The sequence below is a fragment of the Leuresthes tenuis genome, unplaced genomic scaffold, assembly GCF_036924035.1.
Source record: "Leuresthes tenuis unplaced genomic scaffold, fLeuTen1.0.hap1 SCAF_18, whole genome shotgun sequence".
Classification (NCBI taxonomy): domain Eukaryota; kingdom Metazoa; phylum Chordata; class Actinopteri; order Atheriniformes; family Atherinopsidae; genus Leuresthes; species Leuresthes tenuis.
Genome location: NW_027325372.1, coordinates 10,857,660 through 10,881,149, shown reverse-complemented (window position 1 = coordinate 10,881,149; position 23,490 = coordinate 10,857,660). Strand labels below are relative to the sequence as shown.

Below are 23,490 nucleotides of genomic sequence, written 5' to 3'. Positions count from 1 at the left end.
ATGGATATTTCAAAATGTATTGCTGATTTATGATTTTGCTCTGCATGTGATTTTCTTCCAAATCAGTATTTCTGTCATTGATGTAATTCTAATTATAAAGTACTTTACATAAATTATACCCTGATTTTCTTTATATCTGTAAGAAAATAGTTTAAAACTGTTTCAAACTTTAAGAATTAGTCTTTGAGCCACTTTCAGTGGCTCAACATCGCCACCATCAGTCGCATATCAGGACTACAAAACTACAATCAAGTAAGGTTGTGATGCTTGTCCGTGGTGGACCAATAGTGTACGTACACTAGGTCACGTGTTATTTCTGTCCAATCGAAGCTTAGCAACGAGCTCCTGTTAGGTTGATTCACCCAGCCACAGCTGTTGAGTGAAGCTCAGTAGTTACAGATAATATCAGCGCTTTTTACCTGTCTAGAGTCACTTTTTATTCCTTTATTTTCGTATGGGGCTGTACAAACATTGCCGTTCTTTAGCCTATTAAAAGGGATGAGAAAATATAAGAAGAAGAAACAAAATGGAGGAGTTGAGGTGAATGAGAATGGATTTGTCACAAGAGGTAAGTGAAGCACAGGTAGCTAGCGTTAGTGTTTAAATAAAGATTATTAGATTCAGCCCACAAAGCTGTGTTTTTTTGTTAAAACTTAAATTTAGAACATTTATTTATATATTCAGTGTATCTGTAGGAACGGAAACTGTAATGGTCCTAGACTCCAGCAACAGCCGATTTAATGTTACTATTTGTGCTGTCAGGTGACAGCCTTGGCATGAGTCTCGGGTTGTCTTCAGCACAACGAACCCGTGTCGTGCCACCCGTTGTCCTTTTGTCTACACGGTTTTGTCAGAGTAAACTCCAAATGCTGCTTGCGTGGCAGTCTGTCAGCCAGATTGGACGCTCGGTAAACTTGGACAGCGTGGGAAATTACAGCTGTCAACCAGGCAGAGAAAATACGTAAATGGCTATTTTAGTCATAGTGAAGTCTTATAACTCCATTCAACACTCCGTTTAACTACTCAAGTCATTCAAGCACTACAAACATATAAATCAAACTACTTTATCAGTCACTGATTCATTTGCATCGTTGAACTTATATAGGACTACCATACATATTTTTAAAAAATATCTAGTGTTAAATTCCTGAGATTAATCAATTTTGAAAGAATATATATGCTGTAGCAGGAATATGAATGTGGTGTAACTGTCAAAACTTTGTGCCACATGATTAAAATTGCTTTAAAAACATTCCCCATCAACTAACATGCAGTAACTTTCCATTAGAGCGTGCTCTCAAGCACATTTTATCTGTGACTTGGAGAAACTCAAGTCAGTTATGTGGAAATTTTTATTTTGCTAGTTCTTATTTACTGGAGACATTTCAAAGTACACACAGTCTTTTCCACCCTACACTTTATACACACACACACACCTTTTGCACACACACACTTTTTGAACATGTGGTTTCATTCTCATTCATTGTAGTCCTATAATTTCTTAACTAAAATCCAATAAGAACAAGTTCAGAATAATACATTGTTGTCGTCAGTTGTTAAGGCAACATCGTCACAGGGTGTAATTGGTGTAAGTCAATTGGCGTAGACAAATTATCTTGAGAAAATATCTTAATATGCAGTAAAATTATGTTGGATGATATGAAATCTTGTGTTGAGAAAATGTTGCTCAGAAATGCAAAAAACACCTAAAAAGCCATATTTGAACTTTTTAAAGTTAAATACTTCCTCTGATGAGAGATTTTTTTTCCTGCTTGCATCATTTGGCATTTTTTTGGGCACATTCAACCTTTTGCAAAAATAAAATTATGCTTTCAGCGTTTAGACAATGAAAAACCAACAAAAGTGTAAAATGTACGTTAGGTCTAGCATGCTTTTAAAACAGGAGATTTTTGATATGCTCAACTTGACATGTCTTATTTGTCACTCATCCTGATGTGTTTATTGGATTGGTAGAAAATAAAAAATCTTTCTATCGGGATAATGGGGATTCAAAAAGGAAGATAGAGATAAAAAGTTTGTCTGATGACCAATAGAATGAAATAGCAAAGAGCAGATTTGTTGACTTCTTGCAAAAGTCTTACATTAAATGTTTGATTACAGTGATAATTGAGACAGTACAAAATAATCTGTCCCACCCTCTGAAACCTCACCTGTTTTGTATCTGTATAAAGGTTTAAAGCACAGTATTACTGCCTCTATTTATAACCACAGTGATCTCTCCTTGATGTCTTTCTGCTCCATCCATCTATCCCCACATGTCTTTATCCCGTGTTCCACTTCTACCTTTTACAGGTTTCCTTCTGTGTCCTAATATCTGCTTTCTGTTCACCCTCCTGTGACCCTTTCTTTTATTCCTCAAACATTTATTTCTAATCCATCACTACTGCTTCCCTTTCTCCTCTTTTAATCTGTTTTTTTTTTCTCACAGAACCAGACTGTGGGAGGAAACAGAAGCTGACTGACATCCATCAGGCTTTGATCAGGTGAAAGTGATATTGCTACACATAGTGCTTGATATTCTTTATTCACAGGACATATTCACTTGAACTCTTGTAAAGCTAATTATATTTTGACATTAAAAAACGTTATAGTGTCTGGCAGGTGGGCTGGAGCAAGTTATCCCTCCTGTAATTGATACTGACCAGAGCAGCTTTATTGAAAATGGTTGCTGCTTTTGTAACGTCAGGTGGCTTTTGATCATTTTAATGCCGCCTCCAAAACTGCTCCCATATATGTATTATGTCACTTGGCCTTGAAAAGGCTTTTGATGGAGCCAAGTAGAAGTATTTAGTGGCTGTTATGGGAAACTTTGGATTCAGACAGCCATCTTTTAAAACTTGGGATAAACTATACCCAGACAAACAATATAGTTTGCCAGCTCTTTGGTCTGGTCTTATAAGTCCAATGCGACAGCAGTGGTGGAGACATTGCAGACGTTTGCAGAGGAGACATAGAGCTTGTTGGTAACCTGCCTTACATCTCAGACCCAACCTGCCTACCAGTTGGTGTCTCAGTGCTCAGTTAGTTAAATTCCTTGTCAGACACAAGATAAACTTGAATAAAAGTAATCTATTCGTGGATAACATAGAAATATTAAACATTGACTTCAGCTACAAAAACTCTTAAATAAAAGCCTTAGCAATGTTTAAAAAAAAAAAAAACTACCTTTATCTGTCTTTTCCTGTTGTTTTAGTTTAAAATCAAATTAAAAGATGGAAAAGAAGAAAACAGTGATACACTAGTTATATTACTGGTGATGAAGCATTCTACTTAAAGTACTTGTAGATGAAGTTTGGGTTAAAGTTTGGGAGGTTGTTCCTCCAGAAAATCTTCCTGGAAATGTCCATCTTTGTTAGAGTCATAAGTTTTTTGCACATTTCCATTTTTATAAAGTGTCTCCTGTAGCTGAAGGCCACAGACTCCGTCATATCTAATGGGAATCCCTCTTACACTGTTTGTTCAATCTCTTGCTCCAGAATTACGTGGTATGTATTTATCTGCAGACAATGACCTTCATCACTATATGCTAAAAGAATTTCCCACTTGGTGACTAAGTCACATGGTTCCAGAGGAGAAGCTCGACACGACTCATGATCCCCTTGGAGTAAGGAAGCAGTTGAGACTGCATGAGAAGCTTTGCACAACAACAAAACAATAGTTTTCTTTGTCTAATCAGCTAAGCCATTTGGGCTTAGCTGCCATCCTACATTGTGCATTATGTTTGACTGATGTACGGCAAATAAATGATTAACAGATAGATAGACAGATAGTAGTTTAGCTATCTATATGGTGAGACTGTAATTTAAATAATTTAAAACTGTTGTGAAGATGCTTGTGTGTACACTGTAAACTGTGCGGTCCCTTTATAACATGCAAGGTAGGATTTGAGGACAGCTGTATGTTTTTTACAGTGGAAGCTGAATTTGTTGTAGTGCATCATTCTGAACATGATGCAATTGTTACTTTTGGGTAAACAGAGATCCAGTGGACATTGAGACCCTGAGGAGAGCTGCAGCCACCAAAGGAGGTCTGCTCACTGATGAACTGAGGAGAAAAGTGTGGCCCAAATTACTGAACATAAATGTGTACGATCTACCACACAAACCTGGTTGGTATACCTTAATAACGAATGTAGTGAAGCAATTGGTGATATTTACTTTTCAACAACTACTACATAATGCTGTTTGCGGGTAGTGTAAGCAGTAGTGTGACTGTGGTAATAAAGGCAGCATTGTCTTTTCTGCTGCAGGTCGAGATGTGAGGGAGAACCACAAGGACTACAACCAAGTAGTCCTGGATGTCAGGAGGTCCATGAAGCGGTTCCCTAAAGGTGGTTTCACACATATATATATATATGTGTGTGTGTGCGTTATCTCTGCTGTGACTGTGCCGTTTATCAATCTTCACCCCGTACTTCCAGCAGCATGGTTATCTGAGTTATCTGACAGATAGATAATGAGCTGTGTTAAAGCTTCACCAGGAAAGACTTATGTTGTCAGACGTCCATGTGTTGTGAGCCAAAAATTGTCTGAGAGGCTGTTTCAATTCAAACTCAGTCAGACTTTAGTCATGACTCCGTTCATTTTTGCAACCAGTGGAAAGCCTGCTTGAAAAGAACAGTCGCCTTTTAAGAGAAGCTGAACTTAAAACTCATTATTTCTCTTTTAAAAAATGTGATAAATGTTCAAACACGATGTGTATAGACAAGCACGAGGTCTGTTGAAGTTACACCTGAGGAAATGTCAGATCTGTATTTTATGCACATTTCATTTGTAAATGAACAGCGCAGTTAGAGGTCTGTTTTAAAACGCTGAAATGTGGGCTAGAGTTAAATATGTCATGCTAAACCTCTAATATTTTGCATGTTATGAATGTCTTGTTTCGTTGCTGTCTCACAGGGATGCCAGTTGCAGAGAGGGCAGTGCTCCAGGAGCAGCTAACTGATCTCATACTGCAGGTGTTGAAAAGTAACCCTCAGCTCCACTACTACCAAGGCTACCACGATGTGGCTGTCACTCTGCTGCTGGTGGTTGGGGAGCGGATGGCCATCGCCATGCTGGACACACTGTCCAGTTATCACCTCAGGTTGTGTGTTTTTCCTGCTGAACCAAATAATTTTAGGTTGGAGTGTCGATTTAACAAAAGGTACATTTGGTTAATACAGTGTTTCTCAATTCCAGTCCTCATGACCCACTGCCCTGCATGTTTTCGATGTTTCCCTCCTCCACCACACCTGATTCAAATGATCAGCTCGTCATCAAGCTCTGCAGTGACCTGATAAGGAGCCATTTATTTGAATCAGGTGTGGTGGAGGAGGGAAACATCGAAAACATGCAGGGCAGTGGGTCATGAGGACCGGAATTGAGAAACACTGGGTTAATATATCTAACATCTGTCTGTCTTCTCCCTGTTTAGAGACTTCATGGACCCTACCATGGACAGCACCAAGCATATTTTAAACTATCTCATGCCGATACTGGAGCAGGTCGATATGGAACTACATGACTTCATGATCAGGTAGAAACTCATAGATAGAGAAAATCTGTAAATAGCCGGTGTCGTTTTGGTTTACATGTGAAGGCCACTAGAGGGCACCACAGTGCTGATTTTCAATTATAAGCTTTCCAGCCGGAGAAAGGGTCGAGCAGTTTGTTGAAATATTACTACAGATGCATCTGTATTTTCTCACTGTGAAGTTGCAGCATCTTATTGTTCTACAGCTCTTGTGGAGGCTTGATTGTCCCATCAGGTCTGCATGTTATGTTATTTGCCAAATGTCTGAAGTTCTGTTGGAAAATCAGCCGGAAAAAGTTTATTGAAACAACAAATGATGCTTGATTAGATGAAACCAGCTACTGCAGGTTAACAATATTTTCAGTGAATGTTTTAAAATCAATACATTGAACTTTGAAGTACTTTTATATTTATGTCTGTGTGCATCTATGGTACATTTGTCCCTTGTTGCCTGTTCATTATTGATACTCTGTTGACATCTTGCATATTTTTATTGCAAATAAAAAACATGCGGAGCAGCAGAAACAAGACATTGCACTTGGAGAAAGACAGCAGGATAAAACAACATCCCGCTTCAGCATTTGGATTGCTGCTTTTAATTTTCACTTCCTTTCTGCCTTTTCTATTCTCTCCTCCTCCTGCTTCCCTTTCTTTCTTGTTGCATCGCTTTCTCTCCTACTTCATCTAAATTTTCTGCCCCTCTCATCACACATGCTCCTTGCCCCTCTGTTCGTCATTCTCAGTGACTTTATTTCATCTGTCACTACCTCCTTCTAGCACTCATTTCCCTTCCTCCCAATGCAATATTCATCAACAACCTCTCAGTTTCTAATCTACTTCAGAATTGAGCAAAAACACACAACTAACATTGTCCTGATCATTAAATATTTGATAATAGCCACATTGTTATACATTTATTTGCAAGTAAAACTGTCATTTCCCCCCCTGTTTATTTTATACCGCTGTCATCTTATAACAGACCTGCACCTTGCCTAGAAAAGCAATTTTTATTTAGTGAGCACTGGAATATGTACATAAAAGATTATGTTTGCCATTCAAGCTTTGTGAATAGAAAATGCATAATTGAATGATGGCTATGAATAATAACCTGGAACAACAGCTACAGCTCTCTCTTTGAGGCTGATGACTTAGTAGACTGGATCTGTTGATGGTGTTTGTTTCTTCTTAGATAGAAGTATTGGCATCTTTGACTGACAGCTTTTTGCAGCAAATCTATTGAGACTTCCTTTTACATTTGGGTTAAATCCACATTGTGCCCAGAGCAGTGCAATAATGTTTGGTTTTACAACTAAATGCATGTCCTAAATGTCAACAGATGCTCATCGAAAGACGTCAAAATGTTAGATGTCAAGCACCTTAAAATAAACAGTTGGAGTAACACATTTTTTTTTTTTTTTACTCAGATCCACCGCAGCGATGGTGCACAGTGTAAATGCATTTGGTAACAGGTTATCAGATATAGTGAGAGGTTTTAACCTCTGTCTCTGATGTTGCATGTTACCGTGGTCTTATTCCTTTCTCTGGTTCTTGAGAAGTTCGACCTCCTCCTTTCCCAAATGTAAAAAAATGAAAGGGAATCTTGTGGTATTTGTTATATTGGGATAATTTTTTTAGACCGTGCTTATTTTTATTTACCGTAGTTCTTTTTCAGGCATGCTATTAGTTATTCATTTTAAAATCTTCATCTTTCCAATCAGCTGTTGGTTTTCATTTGTTTTGTTGAAGTTTTTTAGTTTATGTAGGTGGCACGTGGCTTCCCAGCAGGAGTAGATTTACTAACTTTATCGATGATCGATGTATATTGCTGTTAAATGGTTGTAGGCTTCAAATTATGTTTACACTGTCTATCTTGGCTAAAACACACTCATAAGGGGGGGCTTTATTGGTTGAAGTTTAAGACCTTTCAACAGCATCTCAATTTAAGATGCACAAAAGACTATGTATGTAAATATGAAAGGTGTACTATAAATGTTAATGTCATATAATTACCCTTTGGGATAGATGAATTATTATTTATTCATGTCAGTAGTTTAAAGAAGGGGGAAATGAACTGTGAGATTAAAATGCAGAAATTAAAAATAAGTGTTTCCTTCCACATTTGCAGATTGTTTTTGTTTACATCTCTTTGTGCTTTTGCCTTTTCTCTTTAGAGCGGAGGTTGGAACCATCTTTGCACTTTCCTGGCTCATCACATGGTACGGCCACGTCCTGTCAGACTTCAAACGCACCCTGAGACTATACGACTTCTTCCTGGCGTCACATCCACTGATGCCCATCTACCTCGCTGCTACGGTAATAGATTGGCGATGCAAACAGAACAGTCAGTGGGATAGTTTTCTCATTAATCCAGGACACACAAATTCCTCTTGCCACGCAAGAACACTGATACTCACAATGAGGCACAGTACTGTGAAGTCACTAGGCTGGTTAATTAGATGCCTCCTAAAGAACAGATGAGAAAGAGGAGTACAGAGAAAAGGAGGGACAGATGGAGGATAGAAGTTGAAGGAGAGCTGATGGGTATGAGGGATTTTGTGAGAAGAACACAAACATTAAAACTAAGCCCAGCTTTATTCTCATTATTATAAACATGAGTGTGTTTGTGGAGATAATTTAATTTGGTTTTATACATGCATCTTTTTGTTCTTCACTGATCTATTTATGTTTGAAGATGTTGTGCATGTTTATCAGGAGGTATAACTGTGCACATTTTTCTTGTTTGTTGCTGAAGGTGGTTTAGTATATTGTGTATGTGTGTGTGTGTTTAGGGGCTGTGCAGAAGGAGGGCTCTGTTTGAAGTGTGTGAAACAACAAAGTAGAATGTGGTCATGTTTCCTCCAAGGCTGAGTTCAGGGCCCAGCGTGGGGCTTTAACTTTACATCTGCCTGTTTCACTGCTGTACCATAGTTGTAGCACCAAAAGCAGCACAAAATGTGGAATCAAAAACTCTTAAATCCTCCTTCAATCCTCTTCTCCTCAGATTGTCTTGCACAGAGAAAAGGAGGTGAAGCAGACGGAGTGTGACATGGCCATGGTGCACCACCTCCTCTCACGCATACCTGAGGATCTCCCCTATGAACTTCTGATTGGCCAGGCCCAGGAGCTGTTTGACCAGTACCCTCCATCATTACTGGCTAAACAGGCAGCGCTACAGTCTCGCAAGAGGTGAGGGAACGATTAAAATTAAAAACGGCTCATGTGGTAATACTGCTTAAAAGAAAATTCAGGGATTTTTCATTTTTCAACCGACAACTTATTGATATAAAGGACTTTTTTTACATAAAAATGTTTGCAGTTGTTACCACATTTGAACAAGACACATGAGTTTTATTGAATTGGAATAAACCAAACAAAAGCCTCCAAGAAATTCTAGAAAGAAAATATTCAGGAGGGTGAGCTCTAGCGTTTTCAGCAGGTCCCTCCACTGTTTTGGCAGCATTTCGTTTCAGGAAAAAACCACAGAAGGGTTCTTCTACAGTTTGAGTTATAGTAGGCATCAGGATTGGTGTTTATCACAAAGATGATGGTCTGTGTATTGTATTTACAACTAGCTGCAACTTGAGCATGCTCCAGTTGTAGTCTGTGAAATCTGTTTCTTTCAACACTTTGTTGGAGCAGTTTGAAAAAGCACAAACTGCTTCTACAGAGGCACATTTTTTTAAATCCAACTGTGTAATGTCCACTCTTTTCTGGGGAGCTGCCTTTCACTCTCATGTAGACCATTTTTGTCCTGCATCAACTCCCCTCCCATGTGATTTCAGAGTGGGTTATTTCCCACTGTAACACTTTGGTGAAAAATCTTTGCTTTATTGCTGTCTGACACTTGGAATAACAACTTCAGTCTGTCAGTTTTAAAGTCAAGCACTTGTACATTGCAAATCACGATTGCCCCATGTTTGTTTCTTTTTTTACCATTACCAGTCGTGGTGTTTTTGCTCATTATGGTCTATTGCAAAGATTTTTGTGCCTTCATCCAAATGCTGCAAAGATTAGTGCTTTGCTCAAGGCTACAGCCTCAAATAAATATATATATTTGTCCTTTATCGTGAAGTATTTTTAAAGGGACTTCCTTTTGTTGTAAAAAAACTCAGGGTCAGACATTTAAATTTAAAAGTCCAAGGTACCTTTCCTTACCACAAGATGAAGCCTTTTACGTATTCGATCTAAAATCTAAAGATATTAAATTTATTTTTGCACACAAAAGAGAGGTTGCACTACTTTTTTTTTAAATGCTATAAATTATTAATTTGAAGTATTTCTGCTTGAGAAACTATTGATTAAAGTTGGTTTCTGTTTGTTTTAGTGAAATAGTTCCAGTGTTAGTGAAATGTAATTCCTGGAAGGACCAAAAGGGGGCGCTCTAAAAACATTTCCTGACTCTATCATCAAAAGGTGCAACCAAAACACAGTTAATTTAGTGACCGTGCTCCCATTTTCCTTTTTCCTTTTTTTTTCCCCAATCATTATTGTTGAGGAAACCTCAGAGAAATGAGCACACACTCCCACTGTGTATCTGCAGCTATCAGTTGCTTTCTGTCTGTCAGCGTCCTTTAGTGCAGCTTTCTGTCACTGTTTACAACAGGAAGTGGCACAAGACCTTGACTGACACACTGAGAGATACTCATTTCACACACATATGGTAGCCTCCTATACACAGGAACTACTGAGTTAGCATTTCTCTCAAATTGTCTCCCATTCTCTTCCTCACCTGTCTTCATCCATCACTTTACCCATCAGTCCATCTTCCCATGTTGCTCCAGATGTTCACAGAGCTAACTGTTGTTCATCACTCGCTAACTCTCCCTTTCCATTCCCCTCTTCCTCTTTCTCCAGCCTGTCCATCAGCACTTTCCAAGCGTTTCAGCTTTCCACTCTCCACCAGAGGCCAGACTCTGTTCTCCAACGCCTCACCAGGGCCCAGGGCTCCACCACCTCCAGACATGGTAAAAATAGTCACTGTAATCTTATTAAACTCTCTGAAGGTTGACTCCACACATACAGAAAATGCAGATACACATGTAGATGGGTGAGGTAGAAGTGCATCCTTGCTGCATTGTGTCTTTTGGTTGGCAAACATAGATATATATTGAATGTGAAACTCCCAACCAAAATGCTTCGGTTCCTCTGCTTTCAGGCATTTTTGATGCTCACAATAGGGACATAATTCTTGAGAATGAGACAACCGTAAACACCTCCCCCTTTGGGCCAATCTATAACAAGTAAACAAATGTTGTAGCACCCCCGTCTGACCAATCAAGTGCAAATTTGAATATGGCAGAAAAAAAACGAAGAGATGAATTTTTCCCACAGGCCAATGCAATTAGAAAATAATGAAAAGCGTATTAGACATACAAAAAATCGATTTATATAACCCCCTGATTTCACTGTGGCAAACAATTTTATGCCATGAAACCCATTCCCGAAACAATTTATCATCAGCATTTCTCAGCTAGAGTTAAATGTGTTTTCATTCTGTAATTTTATCAATTTAGTAAGTAAGAAAGCTTCTGTTTAGCAACTCTTTTCACTGATGAAGGGTGGAGGATTTGGACGGGATCTCTTGGACGACTAAAGATATATTTTTTTAAGCTATTAACCTTCTTTTATGTGCCTGCTCAAAAAAATAAGTGCGTTCACATATTTCTCACAATGCCGACACTGAGTCATAAGTTCAGTTCAGCATCTTCTCTTTGTGCAGCAGGTGGTTCATCCCATGTGTTCTCACTGTGAGGCCCGATTTACAGCCGTATGCCTCTGACTACAGAAAATAACATAAATAACATCATGTGAATAAAAAATCGGTCACATAACTGTGCATCCTGCATTTCTGTTAATGGAAATTTAAAGCATGCAAACCAAAAGGGGAGACTTTCTAATTACTTTGTAATAAAAAATAAAGCTTATTGTTCCCACTGACTTTCAACAAATAGCTGGATGTCTTTACTTCTTTTTGTGCTGTTGAATTTTCTGATTTTGCACAATTACAAAATGGGCCAAACTGACCCTGTAGACCAAGAACACATGTCCTAATAACACTGTAGGTATATAACATTTCATAAAAAAAAGTGGCTCGATACATCATCTCACCGAGGATATCCATGCTTTTTATCAATCGTATTGAATAATCTTTCCTAAGAGAAAAAAAGAACAAAGCTAGAATTGAGCTGAGAGAGTTTTAAGGAATAGTTTGAACTGACACATTTCCAGGTGACAAAAACTTGATATTTTTATTTCGGGATGTTGGTTAAAAGCCCAATAAAAACAAAACTTATCTTCATGTTGCTTTGTTGTATGCTCTCAGCGCTGCCGGTGTTTAGCTGCACTGCACACATGTACACGAGCTTCTCTCACTTGGTTTCGCTAAAAGTTTTGACACCGCTGCCCATCATTATGCATCCCAGTTATAACAGAATACCCAAGCTTTTTAATGCACGTGCTGTCACGGCCATTAAACATGGATGTTAAATTAGACCGTAAAGCCAAAATGAAATAAACCGAAATTCCAGATTTAAGAATTGCACTCACGAGCTGCATCTAAATGCTAAAACTAACAAGTGTTAATGCGGCACTTCAGTAAACCTCCGTGAAGGTTACAACATTAATTTAGCGCTGAAAGTGTTTTCAAACTCATTTGCTTTCATGGTCGTTTTGGAGGCTATAATTCATTTGTTTTTCCCAGAAGAGGAGTCTTTTTCTCCAGACTGGTTTAAAAATAATGATATAAAGAAATAAAACAAGTGGAAAAATACAACTTTTTTTGTGCCAAACAATTTGGTACTCTGTGTTTTTAAAAATAGAAAAAATTTAGTGTTTCGTCTTTGTACTTTTTTTCAATTAAAGGAAGGTTTTAGATATTTTAAAGTATATGTTGTGCCCTTCTTGCTTTCATTCCTGGTGTTTTACCACTCCTCAATTCCCTTTTTGCCTCCAATTCCACTATGAAATGCAGCTTCTGGTTTGAGCACTATTAATCCTCCTGCCCCTCCATGTTTACTCCTCGCAGTCTGACCACTTCCTCTTGTTTTTTTTGCTCGTAGCCTCTCGACACACTGGCCTGGAGGCCGACTTGCCTGGGGACCGAGGCCAACTGTGGGGGACTGGGAACAGGATGGTGAAAATGGCAGTGTGGGGGCTGTCGGCTACGCTCGGGGCAGCTGTGTTCGCTGTGGCTCAGACTGCCATGGACTGGGGACCTGAAGTGTTACTTCAGCTGTTCTGATGTGCAAAACACAACGACAACAATCATCTGCTGCCGTGATGGAACAGCATGCATCCACAAAAACACAAACACAGACTTGAAGATCCTCTCACCTGCAGAGATCGTGGTGGAATTCAGGAGCTGTCTTGATGCCAAACAGGTTGTTTCTGCTTTACAACAATGAACAAATGTTATATACTAGTGAACCTCAGGATTTGTGCAACCAGCTGGACAAAGTCTTAAGAGCCTGTGTGGTAATATCACAGCGTGTCAATCAAGTCAAAAGACCAAAATGAGATGAGAGAGAAAAAAAAAACAGGCCACAGAGCGACACAAAATTAGCAAAAGGAGCCATGAAGAAAAGTTTAACGAGCTCGCTCCTGTAGGGGAGGGTTTAGGCATCTCATCACCCAGAGGCCCGATATCTCAGAATCTGTCCATGCATTTGAGACATGAACGCATCTCGCTCTTTCCGGCTGCTTCTCATGCGCTCCTTTAGTCATACCATTTTCACACGTGTCTCTTTTTCTTGTCAGCTGATTATTTTGCTTATTTTTCAGAACGTCACCCTTGTGTCGTGCATTTCAGTTGACAGTTTCAGTGCACTTGTTGGATCAGCAGCCATATCTAAAAGTAAATACCGCACATAACCAGCACGATGACACACGAATACAAATTATTAAAGACCGGTGTTTTCTGCTGAAAGCTTCTGGTTTTGAGTAAAGGAGGACAGTCGGGAGGGGGAAGATTTTGCCTGTGAGCCTTGTATTAATTGCTTTACTTCAGGTGTCAGCGAGTTACATTTATGCGAGAGCTTGACACACAAAAAAGAGCTGTTACCCCCCCAAAACCTGATCATTACACACCGTTGGCACGTAATTCAAGCGGCAGTGCTTTCACGGATGCATTTTGAAGGAGGTATTGAACATTTTTCTTTCAGATTTTTTTTAAAAATGATTTTCTACAGCATTTTTAGAGCTGTTATGGCCCACCATTGCTGAATGAATACAGGGAAGACACCACTACATGTACATTCCTGAAATATTTAGCAGGTTTGGGCCAACATCCACCCTGAACTGCCGTCAACAGAGCCACAGTACATGGATTTCTCTGCATCACGTTTCCGTCAAGTGTTTTGTAGTTTAAAGTTACTTATTGTAAGGCTTTATTTAATTTATTTGATGGAGAAACTGTTATTAGTTCAGGTCATCTGATTGGCTAAGTTTTTCTTTCTTTTAATATAATATTTTTTGTTTTTTTGATGAGGAAAAAGTTGCTTTCCCAGACGGCGTCGCACATGCTGTAGTTATAGTTGGATCCAGCATAATCACAGTTTCATAACTTGAAAAGTGAATATTAATGATAGAGGTTGCTTCCACCTGAGGTACACCCAGCTGTACAGGAAGTGGGGGGTATTCTCCACACGGCAATGCATGTGTGTAGACTTACACTCTGAAATATTTATCAGCTTTCACTTGCATGTAGCTAAGCTGCTGATGCTGTTAACACAACTTCGCTGGAGTCACAACACTCTCCCCACTCCCCATGCTCTGTCATCAGATATAAATGTGTCACATGTTTGCACAGCTCACTGGGCAGACTGCCCTGTTGATTCTTTTTTTTTTTCTTTTTTTGTTGCTTTGAAGCACTGAAATAAACTATGCTCAGTCTGCTGTGTGCAAAATTCCAGTAATACACTGACAGGCAGTCAGAGACGCATTTATAGCCTCATGACCTCTGACATTCTTTACAAAATGCCAAATTTTTGATTATTGAAATCAAATGTCTAATTATTACTAATCAACAAATCAGTAGCTTGTCAGCTGACCCACAAGCAAATTAGGACTTCTTGTGTGTGTCTGCTAGATCAGAGAAAATATTAGCTTTAGAAGCAAGCCAGTGGTTTGTCTTCTGTTAAAAGTCTTGGTTTATTTAACGTCTTAGTGCTTCCGTTGCCTCGTTATCAACATTAAACAATCCAGCTATTTATTGTAGGAGCAACAGTATGATTGGCTGCTTATTTATATATGAAATATTAGTTGGATAATATGAATGTATGTTACATATTATTGAGTAAATGGAACAGTAAAAGTTGTTGTGTTTCGCAATGAGCGACAATCTGAAGGTTTTGAAGGACTTTCAATTCTATACTGGCAAAAATCAGTGTTTTTATAGTTTTGTTTGAAAATGTTACAAACAAATAAATGCTTTCCATTTAATTTTGAGTTGTTTCCTAATATGCCCAAATGGATGTGTGGATTTGAAAAGCAGTGGATTATATGCCAGCAGGAAGAACAGCCAGGATAATCTGGTAATAACGTTACACAAATTAGGCAGTTACACAGAATACAATAATGACATTAGCTTTAATATTTCTAGAATCAACCAAAATGAACTGATTAACTTGGGCCTACCAGATGTAGACAAAACATCAAGCATCCCTAAACATCCCATCTTTGCAAATGAAATGTGTCCGGTCAGGTAACAAATGTTAAAGTAGAAGTTTAAAATGTCTGAAACATACAAGTATCTCAATGCTAAACTCATAGTAGCTGGATAGCTCCCAACCAACACACCTAAAGCGCCAAGATAAACACATGACTAATTGCACTTTTGTTGAAGGTTAGAGTCTGGACGACTTACTGGCAAAATGCTTTGCTGTGCTTGGACTGATATGAGTGCTATCAGCCTTCACATCTACAGCAGCTTGCTGCTCCTTTTAATCTTTGTGCTAAAATGATAAACAAAGGACACTGCAAGAGGAGCATTTCCTGTTGTGTGGTGCATTGCTGGCCTTCTGCAGAAAGGTTGTGTCTGTGACCATTGGCTTTACTTTTAAAGTGGTTTTATTTTCTGCAAAAGAAAAGAAAAACAAATCTTCTAGATCTTTTGATTGAAATAGTTTTTTTTCCTGTTTTTTGTTTATTAATCTCAGGCTGAAACCTTTGACCAATGCCTTTGATGCTACTGTGTAGTTGTACTCGTGCCACATAAATGAACACACGAAAACACAGAAGAGAGTGGTAGTGGAGCCAGCTCCTAATGAGGATTTAATTCCTGCCCCTGGCTGTTGGCATGCTAAGACACTTTCTCATCATCTTTTTTTTTTTTTTTTTTTTTCTTTCTGAAAAACATGTTCAACTTGAGCAACACCTACACCAGCACCTCCCCTGCTCATGTCTGGCACATGCCCTAAAAAATGATCGAAGCACATTACCAGGTGTGAGTGAAAAAAGTTGTAGAAAGATAACAAACGCCAGAAATGTTTCCTGAGTGATTTCTGGACTTCAGTGCTTCTAAACTTCATATACTCTGTCTAACATTATTATGAATTTATATGAAGTAAAAGCCACATTATTTCAGGAGTGCAACAATTTACTAATGAAAGATGTTGAACATGATTCAGATGTTTTAAATATTTCATATACTTTTTTTTTTATGCCCCACTTTCATTGTTTTTCAGTTCTAGTTTATTATTTTTTCATCTCCCCTGATGCCACACTTCACAGCTGCAAATACTTAAGGGCTTTTGTACTCCACCTAGTTTTTCCAAAACATAACCCCCCTCCTGAATAAGTTTTACCGATTTTTATTATTTTTTATTTATTTATTTTATTTATTTTTTTCCACCTGATATTAGTTTTAATCCAAACTAGTGTTGTTTTTTCAAGTCCTAACACTGAGCATAAATGGCAAAATGAAAATAACTGTTTTTGTCAGTTTGTGAATTGAATCTAAATATTTTTATTTTTAACACGTTATAAAGCGTGTTTAAAAAGCCTGGAGCTGAGCTTTAAGTGAAAATTCGGCTGTGCTGTTTTTCCCTCCGGTCTGAAAATATCCTGAAAGACTTGTTCACATCGTGTGTTTGTTACAGTTAATTCGAGCCTTAAGCTGTATGCTGATACAAGTGGTTCATGGGTTTTTCCATGCATGTGTTTTGTGGTGGTTTTTTTAGGGTGACGTCACAACTATATCACTCTCACTCACACTTGAACTTATTGTACCGACTGTGTTTCACATCTGAATTAACATCTGTGTCTATAAAGAATATAAGTGAATAAATGGCAAAGAAAACACTTTTGGCATCAGTGTTTATTTATTTATTTATTTTTTTTTAGAAGTAATGGAAGAACAAATTATAAAGCAGACAAACACTTCTTTTTTTTTTGGGGGGGGGGTTGGGGTTGTCCATATAAAAATGCATTGACACAACTGAGGCCAAGTAGTATAGTGTGCATGAAAGTGTTTTTAAGGTACTGATGGGTGATCTCAACAGGCGAAGCAGCTTAATGTGATGCAACATCGATGTCTCAGGCATTCTAGCCAAAACCACTTTGTTCTCAAACTTGTGCCACCAACTTGAGCCCTGACCAGGTATTTTTTGAGTAGCGAAGTTCCCAATAACATGTTTTTACACCACGATTCTCAAAAGTGAGCTCCACTGTACCTCCTACCACATGCTGTAGTTTTAAGGTTCTTTTTGGTGAGAATGTCTATCTCTAAACTTCAAATATGTGAGGGATTTAACGAGCCTACTTAAGCCTAATTGAAAATTTGTTCCGATGTTTTTTAAGTATCGAGGCCACATCAGTATGACTGTTGTCCCACCGTCTAAAAACAATTCTAACAATTGTTAGGTTAACTGTTGTCTATAAATTGACACGAGGAGTGTGAGTGTGCACGGTTGTTTGTCTCGTTTGTCTCTGTGTGGCTGCGATAGACTGGCGACCTGTCCAGCGTGTACCCTGCCTCTCGCCCAGTGGCAGCTGGGATAGGCTCCAGCCCCCCACCGCCACCTGAATTGGATTAGATGGGTAGAGAAAATGAATGGATGGAACTTCAATAACTGCACAGACAGAATGTTCCCTGATATTGGCAGTATTGGAGTGTGGGGCCTGTAATTATACAGCTGTGAAGCTCAGAATGTTATGAGAAGCACTACCAAAGTGAGGATGTCGAGTTTGATTCCAGGACATACTATTTCTATTAATGCTGCCAATTCTGGTGAAGTCTTAGGCTAAATGTGGACATTTAATTAATGCCTTCAAATAGATTATGAGGGAAAAAAACAGTTTTTTCTTCAGTTGGATGGCTACAACAAGGTCTTAATTGTCTGTTGCTAATCCATACTCATGCTTTTCAGTTTTTATCATGAATGAGTGTCTTTCCTTGTCCCAGTATACATCCACAGGAGGGGAATAGATTTTTAAGTACGTCTGTGAAATTGTGGATTGTGTGACAAAACATTCAAGACATTCAGCTGCTTCTAACTTTCTCTGTGGGAGATCATCGTACGTGTAAATATAGCCGAAGTCACTGCACAGAAATGGTCTTGAATGGTGATTTTGTCCGATGATGCTGCGGTTATAAAATCGGGTGTCTGTCTGGAAAGGCTTAAAGCAACTGAGAGTTGACTCAGAGTTCTAAAGGGCTGATTTTCAGTGACGATTTCTAACACGTTTAGTCACCTGACTAGAGAAACAGAAAAATATTCAAATTCGAGCAGCATTGGGTATTTGGCTCAATTAATTTACACTTTTCTTAATAAAATGCATGCACCAAATAAAAATTTTGGTACAGAGCACCTCGACCCAGCTGAATGTAGTTCTGGGTAGACATGCAGGGGTAAATGATGCTTCAACCGCATTATCTGAGTGTGATATTCCAGTTTTGAGAGCTTTGATTTTGATTGTATTTGTACGTTTACATACACAGTGAAAGTCAGATTTTCATCTGACTAACACAATATATCAGCCTTTTTTTTTTAGTGTCATGCAAACATGCTTAATGGTACTTCAATGAATTACAGCTGATAAGTCTGCTCATGCTAGCATGCTCCATATTTAACAAACACAAACTCTTGATTTACTTTGGAGAACACAAAGACTGATTACTTGAACACCTCGACGCACTTGCACACTGCTGATGGGGTATATTAGTCAGAAGTGACTAATCATTCCAGTCATGTCTGGCATTCAACTCCCTAAAGATGTTGATCTAGAACGGCTGCATCTCAGTCTTAAGTAAACGGAACAAAAACTGAAACCAGATAACTTTTTGCTCATAGCAAATTGTTGGGCTCCTCATCACAGGATAGATCAGTGCTGAATCTAATGTTATCCTTGTCTTTTGTCCGTCCTCTTTTGTCACAGAGAGGCTTGGATTAACATAAAAAGAGGGAATGTGACTTCATACTCGGCTAACAATGTGATTATACCACTATTGCATAGCATATTATTGTTTCCTACTATATTAATGTTAGATCATCTTGTATTTACAATATTAAATAAGATCATTCCTAGATAGATTAATTTGTATTAGAAGCCTTAGAAACAAACTGCTGTTTTTTTGTACAGTTATGCAGATATATCAGGCATTTTCCCATATTCCTTTTCATACTCCCTTTCTCTGTTTGTACTCTACCGCTGTTGTCTTTTCATAGCCACTGCATAACAGGCCTCTTTAGAGAATTTAGGCCAGAAATGTGTTCTTATGTGTGTTTGGAGAAAGGACAGGGCTGCACATCTGTCCGTTTGACCCCCAGGGAGACGATCAGAATTTGAGAATGGAGGAGCACATATAAGATGAGGCAGAAAGGTAAAAGTTATAGAGAAGAGAGGGGTGAGGAGAGGGGAGATTTAATACTATGGGTAAAACATCCGTTGGAGCTATGTGAGGTAAACGAGAGGTAGCTGAGGTCTTCATGAACACATATTTAAGCGCACTCCCCTTAGGTCTTCTAATGAGCTTACGGTGGAGGTGAGTGTGGGTTTGATCAGGGCTGAGAGAGCAGGTGTGGAGGGGAATGGTTTAAATTCACAGCTGTCTGGAGCTGTTAGAACCATAATTTCAACACTGAATGATGACCAAGATCACTAAATTCACAGAGATGAGTTGCACTTAACAGAACAGATTTGTTTCACAACACTTGATTCTGGCTTTTCTGAAGCTGCAGATAATAATTTATGCATGAATGTGTGTTTCTGGTCTTTATGTTTGTACTTCAGCTTATAATTGAAATACATAAAGAAACACAGGGGACGTTGGTAAGGTGGGTAGCAACATCCATGTGCCGGTGTGTGCATATAAAAGAAAGTGCTGCATATCTGTGTATGCGTGTGTTAAATATTAGGCACACAGGGGACAACAGCTGCTCCAGGGGTCCGTCTGATGGGTTCATTTTTTCACCTCTTTTAACACTCTCTCACACATAGTCAGAGTTGTCTATAAAAGGAGCTGCAGCACCTCCACTTTCACTGAGCCATAACAAAATTGCTTTTATTTTAATTCATTCATTGGGTTTAGTTTTGCTGACAAAATAAGTTCAGTGCTGATTCTTTGAACTAGGATTTACGTTTAGAGCAGTGCCAAATAAAAAAAAAAAATGCATTGAAAATCAATGGTAATCATTGTGACAAAAGTAATAGCTCAAAACTAATTAAATAAAATGAATATTATCAGTATCCCTCTCCTTTTAAGCAAATAAAAGACACAAGAAAAATAACTTGAGTGGTTAGATTAATTCATGACATTGGACACAGAAATCAAAGCTGATGTAATTAGAAGGTTATGAGCACTGCTTGCATCAACACTTGTGTTACAGATTTATAACAGCTCAATATAATTAAACACAAATTTAACTATTAGTGTGCAGAAAATCCTCACATCCAGCACAGGTACAGCTGTCTTAAGCTACCTGTTAACATGAAGTGTGAAAATTCAAGAAACTAAACACTATAGATGAAGCAGACAACCTTGACCACCTGACAACATTAATAACATTTTTACATGTGAAAAATTAGATTATGACATGCAACATTATGGAGTGTATGAGAAATGTAACAGATGCATGTAATCTGAAACGGTGCATGTAGTTTTTCCCTCTGATCTGGATTTTTCATTAACCTTTTCTTGCTGTGTGTTTGTTTTGCTTTTTCTTTTCCTTTTCAGCGACAAAGAGGGTCATGACACCCTTTTTTCTCTCATGTGCTCTGTCCAAGACAGGAAAAATTTGAGGAAACGATTCAACATTTTGGAAATTACGTTTATAAGCCTTATATCAACCTGGTAATGTGATAAGTATGTGGTAAGTATATACCACATAGAAATCATGGCATGCTTAGCGAAAAGACTGGATGTAGAGGGATACATGTTATGTTACTGTGTCCATGTTGTACTGCAATCTGAAAGTGAGCTGTTTGCTTTTTCAAAACTGGGGCCAAGATGTGTGACTCTGCTTTTGTGTATGTATTTTACATTTGGATTTATCCACAATCAAAGGATTCTCCAGAGAATCAAGTGCTCTGTTCACACATGGGTCATTTGGACATTTTCTGGACTTCATACTCAAGAACTGCTTGGTTAAGGTCTTCAGAAAATCCAGTCTGATATGGACATCTTCCTTCTCCCTGAAGCAATGTGATTTTGTTCTGTCACCAGGAGCATTTCAGACGGTGTGTCTGCCTGACAGTACAAGTCCCATTCAGTCAGGAAAAATCATGTATTTTTGTTGTATCTACTAAGTCATGTATTATTGATAGAAAGTATTTGTGCTTTCATATAACACTTCATATAACACACCTTCAACTGCTGAACCGCTTATTCTCCATGGGTAAAATCATCTGACCGGCTGATTATTGATCTTTATCAGGTTATATCAGTGTAGTGATGTGATAGGTATGATCGAGAATCTGCACAGGGATTTTTTAACTTTAAAAATAAATGGATTCTCAATGTTGCTCCTGTGTATGACTTTCTGTCCAATTCATATACTCTGTGCTGGTTCTTATTTTTAGTGCGGTGGATTGCTGAGTTTATTCTTGTACAAAAGAATGTAAACATGTCACCATCACGCCTGATAGAAACATGGGGTAACGTGCAGCCCCAATAGATAATGTCCTGAAAATTTCAGGGCTGCAGCACATGTGTGAAAGTGACAAAAACTCTGGGTTAGCTTCTCAACTTTTTTCTGCCAAGAAATATTTAAATTGTGTAATTGTTCATAAAGTTTTGAAAATATATGACATAGTTACATATCTGTTTAGAGCTGACTGTACAGTTAAACTTCTCTCATAAAAATGGGGCATCTCACACTTTTAAACTTTTAACTGAATTCAGGAGTACCTTAAGTCAAGATAAAAAAAAAGATTATAAATTGATAAACATTGTTTTGGGGTCTGATAAGCCTTCAAACTTATTGATCTCTGACTCATACTGGACTTTCAGGATCATATTTTATTGACAGACACAATTTTCCCAATACAGCACAAGACAACAGACCCCCACCACTCACCACCCTCTATATGAAATAGAGATGCCATAAAGAAGAGAAAGAAAAGTCTATATAAATAGTCATCCATCTTAGTGTGGAAAGAAGGAAATTGGGAATAAACTGTATTTGTGTGTAACATGAAGATATTTTGACATATTCCATCCGAAGCATTTAAACTATTTGATTATATGACAGAGAGGAACTTAAGCTCAAAGTCAATTCCAACTTTGAGAGGATCTGCTGTGGAATGAGACTAAAACTGGATTTCAACTAATGTCATGTCCAAAGTAGTGACAGCGTAATCAAATGTTGACATGCCCATGCTTAGCTTTTTATTTATAACATAATCTGTGGTCATGGATATGGGCTCAAGGCTCTGGATCCTCTTAGTACAATGATAACGCTGACTTCTTTGCACAGAGGGAAGGAATAATTTGAATATTTTGTTGCTCTTGGTTCCTGGCCTCCTGCTTGTAAAAAGATAAGTCTTTAACAGATCTTATCCAAGCCTTATTCTGACTTGAGGTGGTTTAACTTCCCGTCTGATTTGTTGACAAAATTTATAACAAAACCCGAAGCTTTAAAAAATTTATTGCAGCAGCAATTCTCTTGTTCGTTCTGTTGCAAACACAAAAGAATGATGCCAAGAAAAATCCTGGTTTCATTCTGCTACATGGCCAGTGTAGAAAACAACTGAACAACTCTCTTCTAAGTAAGGTTGGGTTTTAAAATGACAGCAACACTGGCAGTCGAAGGTGCTTCAGTCATGAGTCACCACAGTAAAGCCGCCTACATCCAAGTTTTAGACTGCAGCACTGGTGTCATTTTGCTGCTTTCTCTTCAAGATTTTCACAACCACAATTCCAAAAAAGTTGGGGCTCTGGGTAAAGTGTAAATAAGAAACGAATGCAATGGTTTGCAAATCCCCTGAACAGATATTCAATTCACGATAGAAGATGTATTTCAAAATTTAATTTCATGAAAAATATACTTATTGTCACGATTTATGTTTTGATTCATGCTAAAAAAAAACCCGGCTTTGTCAGGTTTGGGCAATGTCACGTCCTTAGGTTTTGATTCATGTCTTGTCTCGTCATTTCCTGTTTTATTTTGAAATCACTAACTTCCCTCTCGTTTCAGGTACTTTGCTCTTCCTCCTGTGTCAAGCGCCTGATTGTCTTCCCTGATTCCCAAAGTGTTTCCACCTGTTCCCCATGGTTCCTCTTGTGCTCAAATAGTCTGCGTCTCCCTTGTCTTGTGCCAGTGTGTTGTTTCTTGTCATGAGCCTCACTACTAGCGTTTTGTCCCACAGTATCCACAGCAACTTTTTTTTTTTTTTTTTTTAAATCTCATGCTAAGTTTCACAGCCTGGTTTTAGTTTTCCTCCTGTTTTTGGAGAGATTTTTATTTGTTAACTTTTCATTGAAGCCTCCATTAGCGGAGTATTGCATTTTTTTTAACT

At 38.3% G+C, this 23,490-nt stretch overlaps 1 protein-coding gene across 1 annotated transcript; it reads left to right on the top strand.

Annotated features, from left to right (window-relative positions):
* The first annotated feature begins 352 nt into the window (after nt 1-352).
* LOC140274906 (TBC1 domain family member 20) lies at nt 353-16,832 on the top strand. The gene is made up of 10 exons (XM_072370292.1): nt 353-568; nt 2,450-2,504; nt 3,999-4,129; nt 4,271-4,351; nt 4,920-5,106; nt 5,437-5,538; nt 7,707-7,848; nt 8,537-8,721; nt 10,390-10,499; nt 12,594-16,832. The coding sequence occupies exons 1-10, from the start codon at nt 499-501 to the stop codon at nt 12,773-12,775; spliced, it is 1,245 nt and encodes a 414-aa protein (XP_072226393.1). The 5' UTR covers nt 353-498; the 3' UTR covers nt 12,776-16,832.
* The last annotated feature ends 6,658 nt before the right edge of the window (nt 16,833-23,490 follow it).

Bases quoted from the DNA above. Each gene is read 5' to 3' on its own strand.
- LOC140274906 (XM_072370292.1), top strand. From the start codon at position 499: ATGAGAAAATATAAGAAGAAGAAACAAAATGGAGGAGTTGAGGTGAAT. The intron at 2,505-3,998 runs GTGAAAGTGATA...TTGGGTAAACAG, and splicing joins ATCCATCAGGCTTTGATCAG to AGATCCAGTGGACATTGAGA. The intron at 10,500-12,593 runs GTAAAAATAGTC...TTTTGCTCGTAG, and splicing joins CTCCACCACCTCCAGACATG to CCTCTCGACACACTGGCCTG.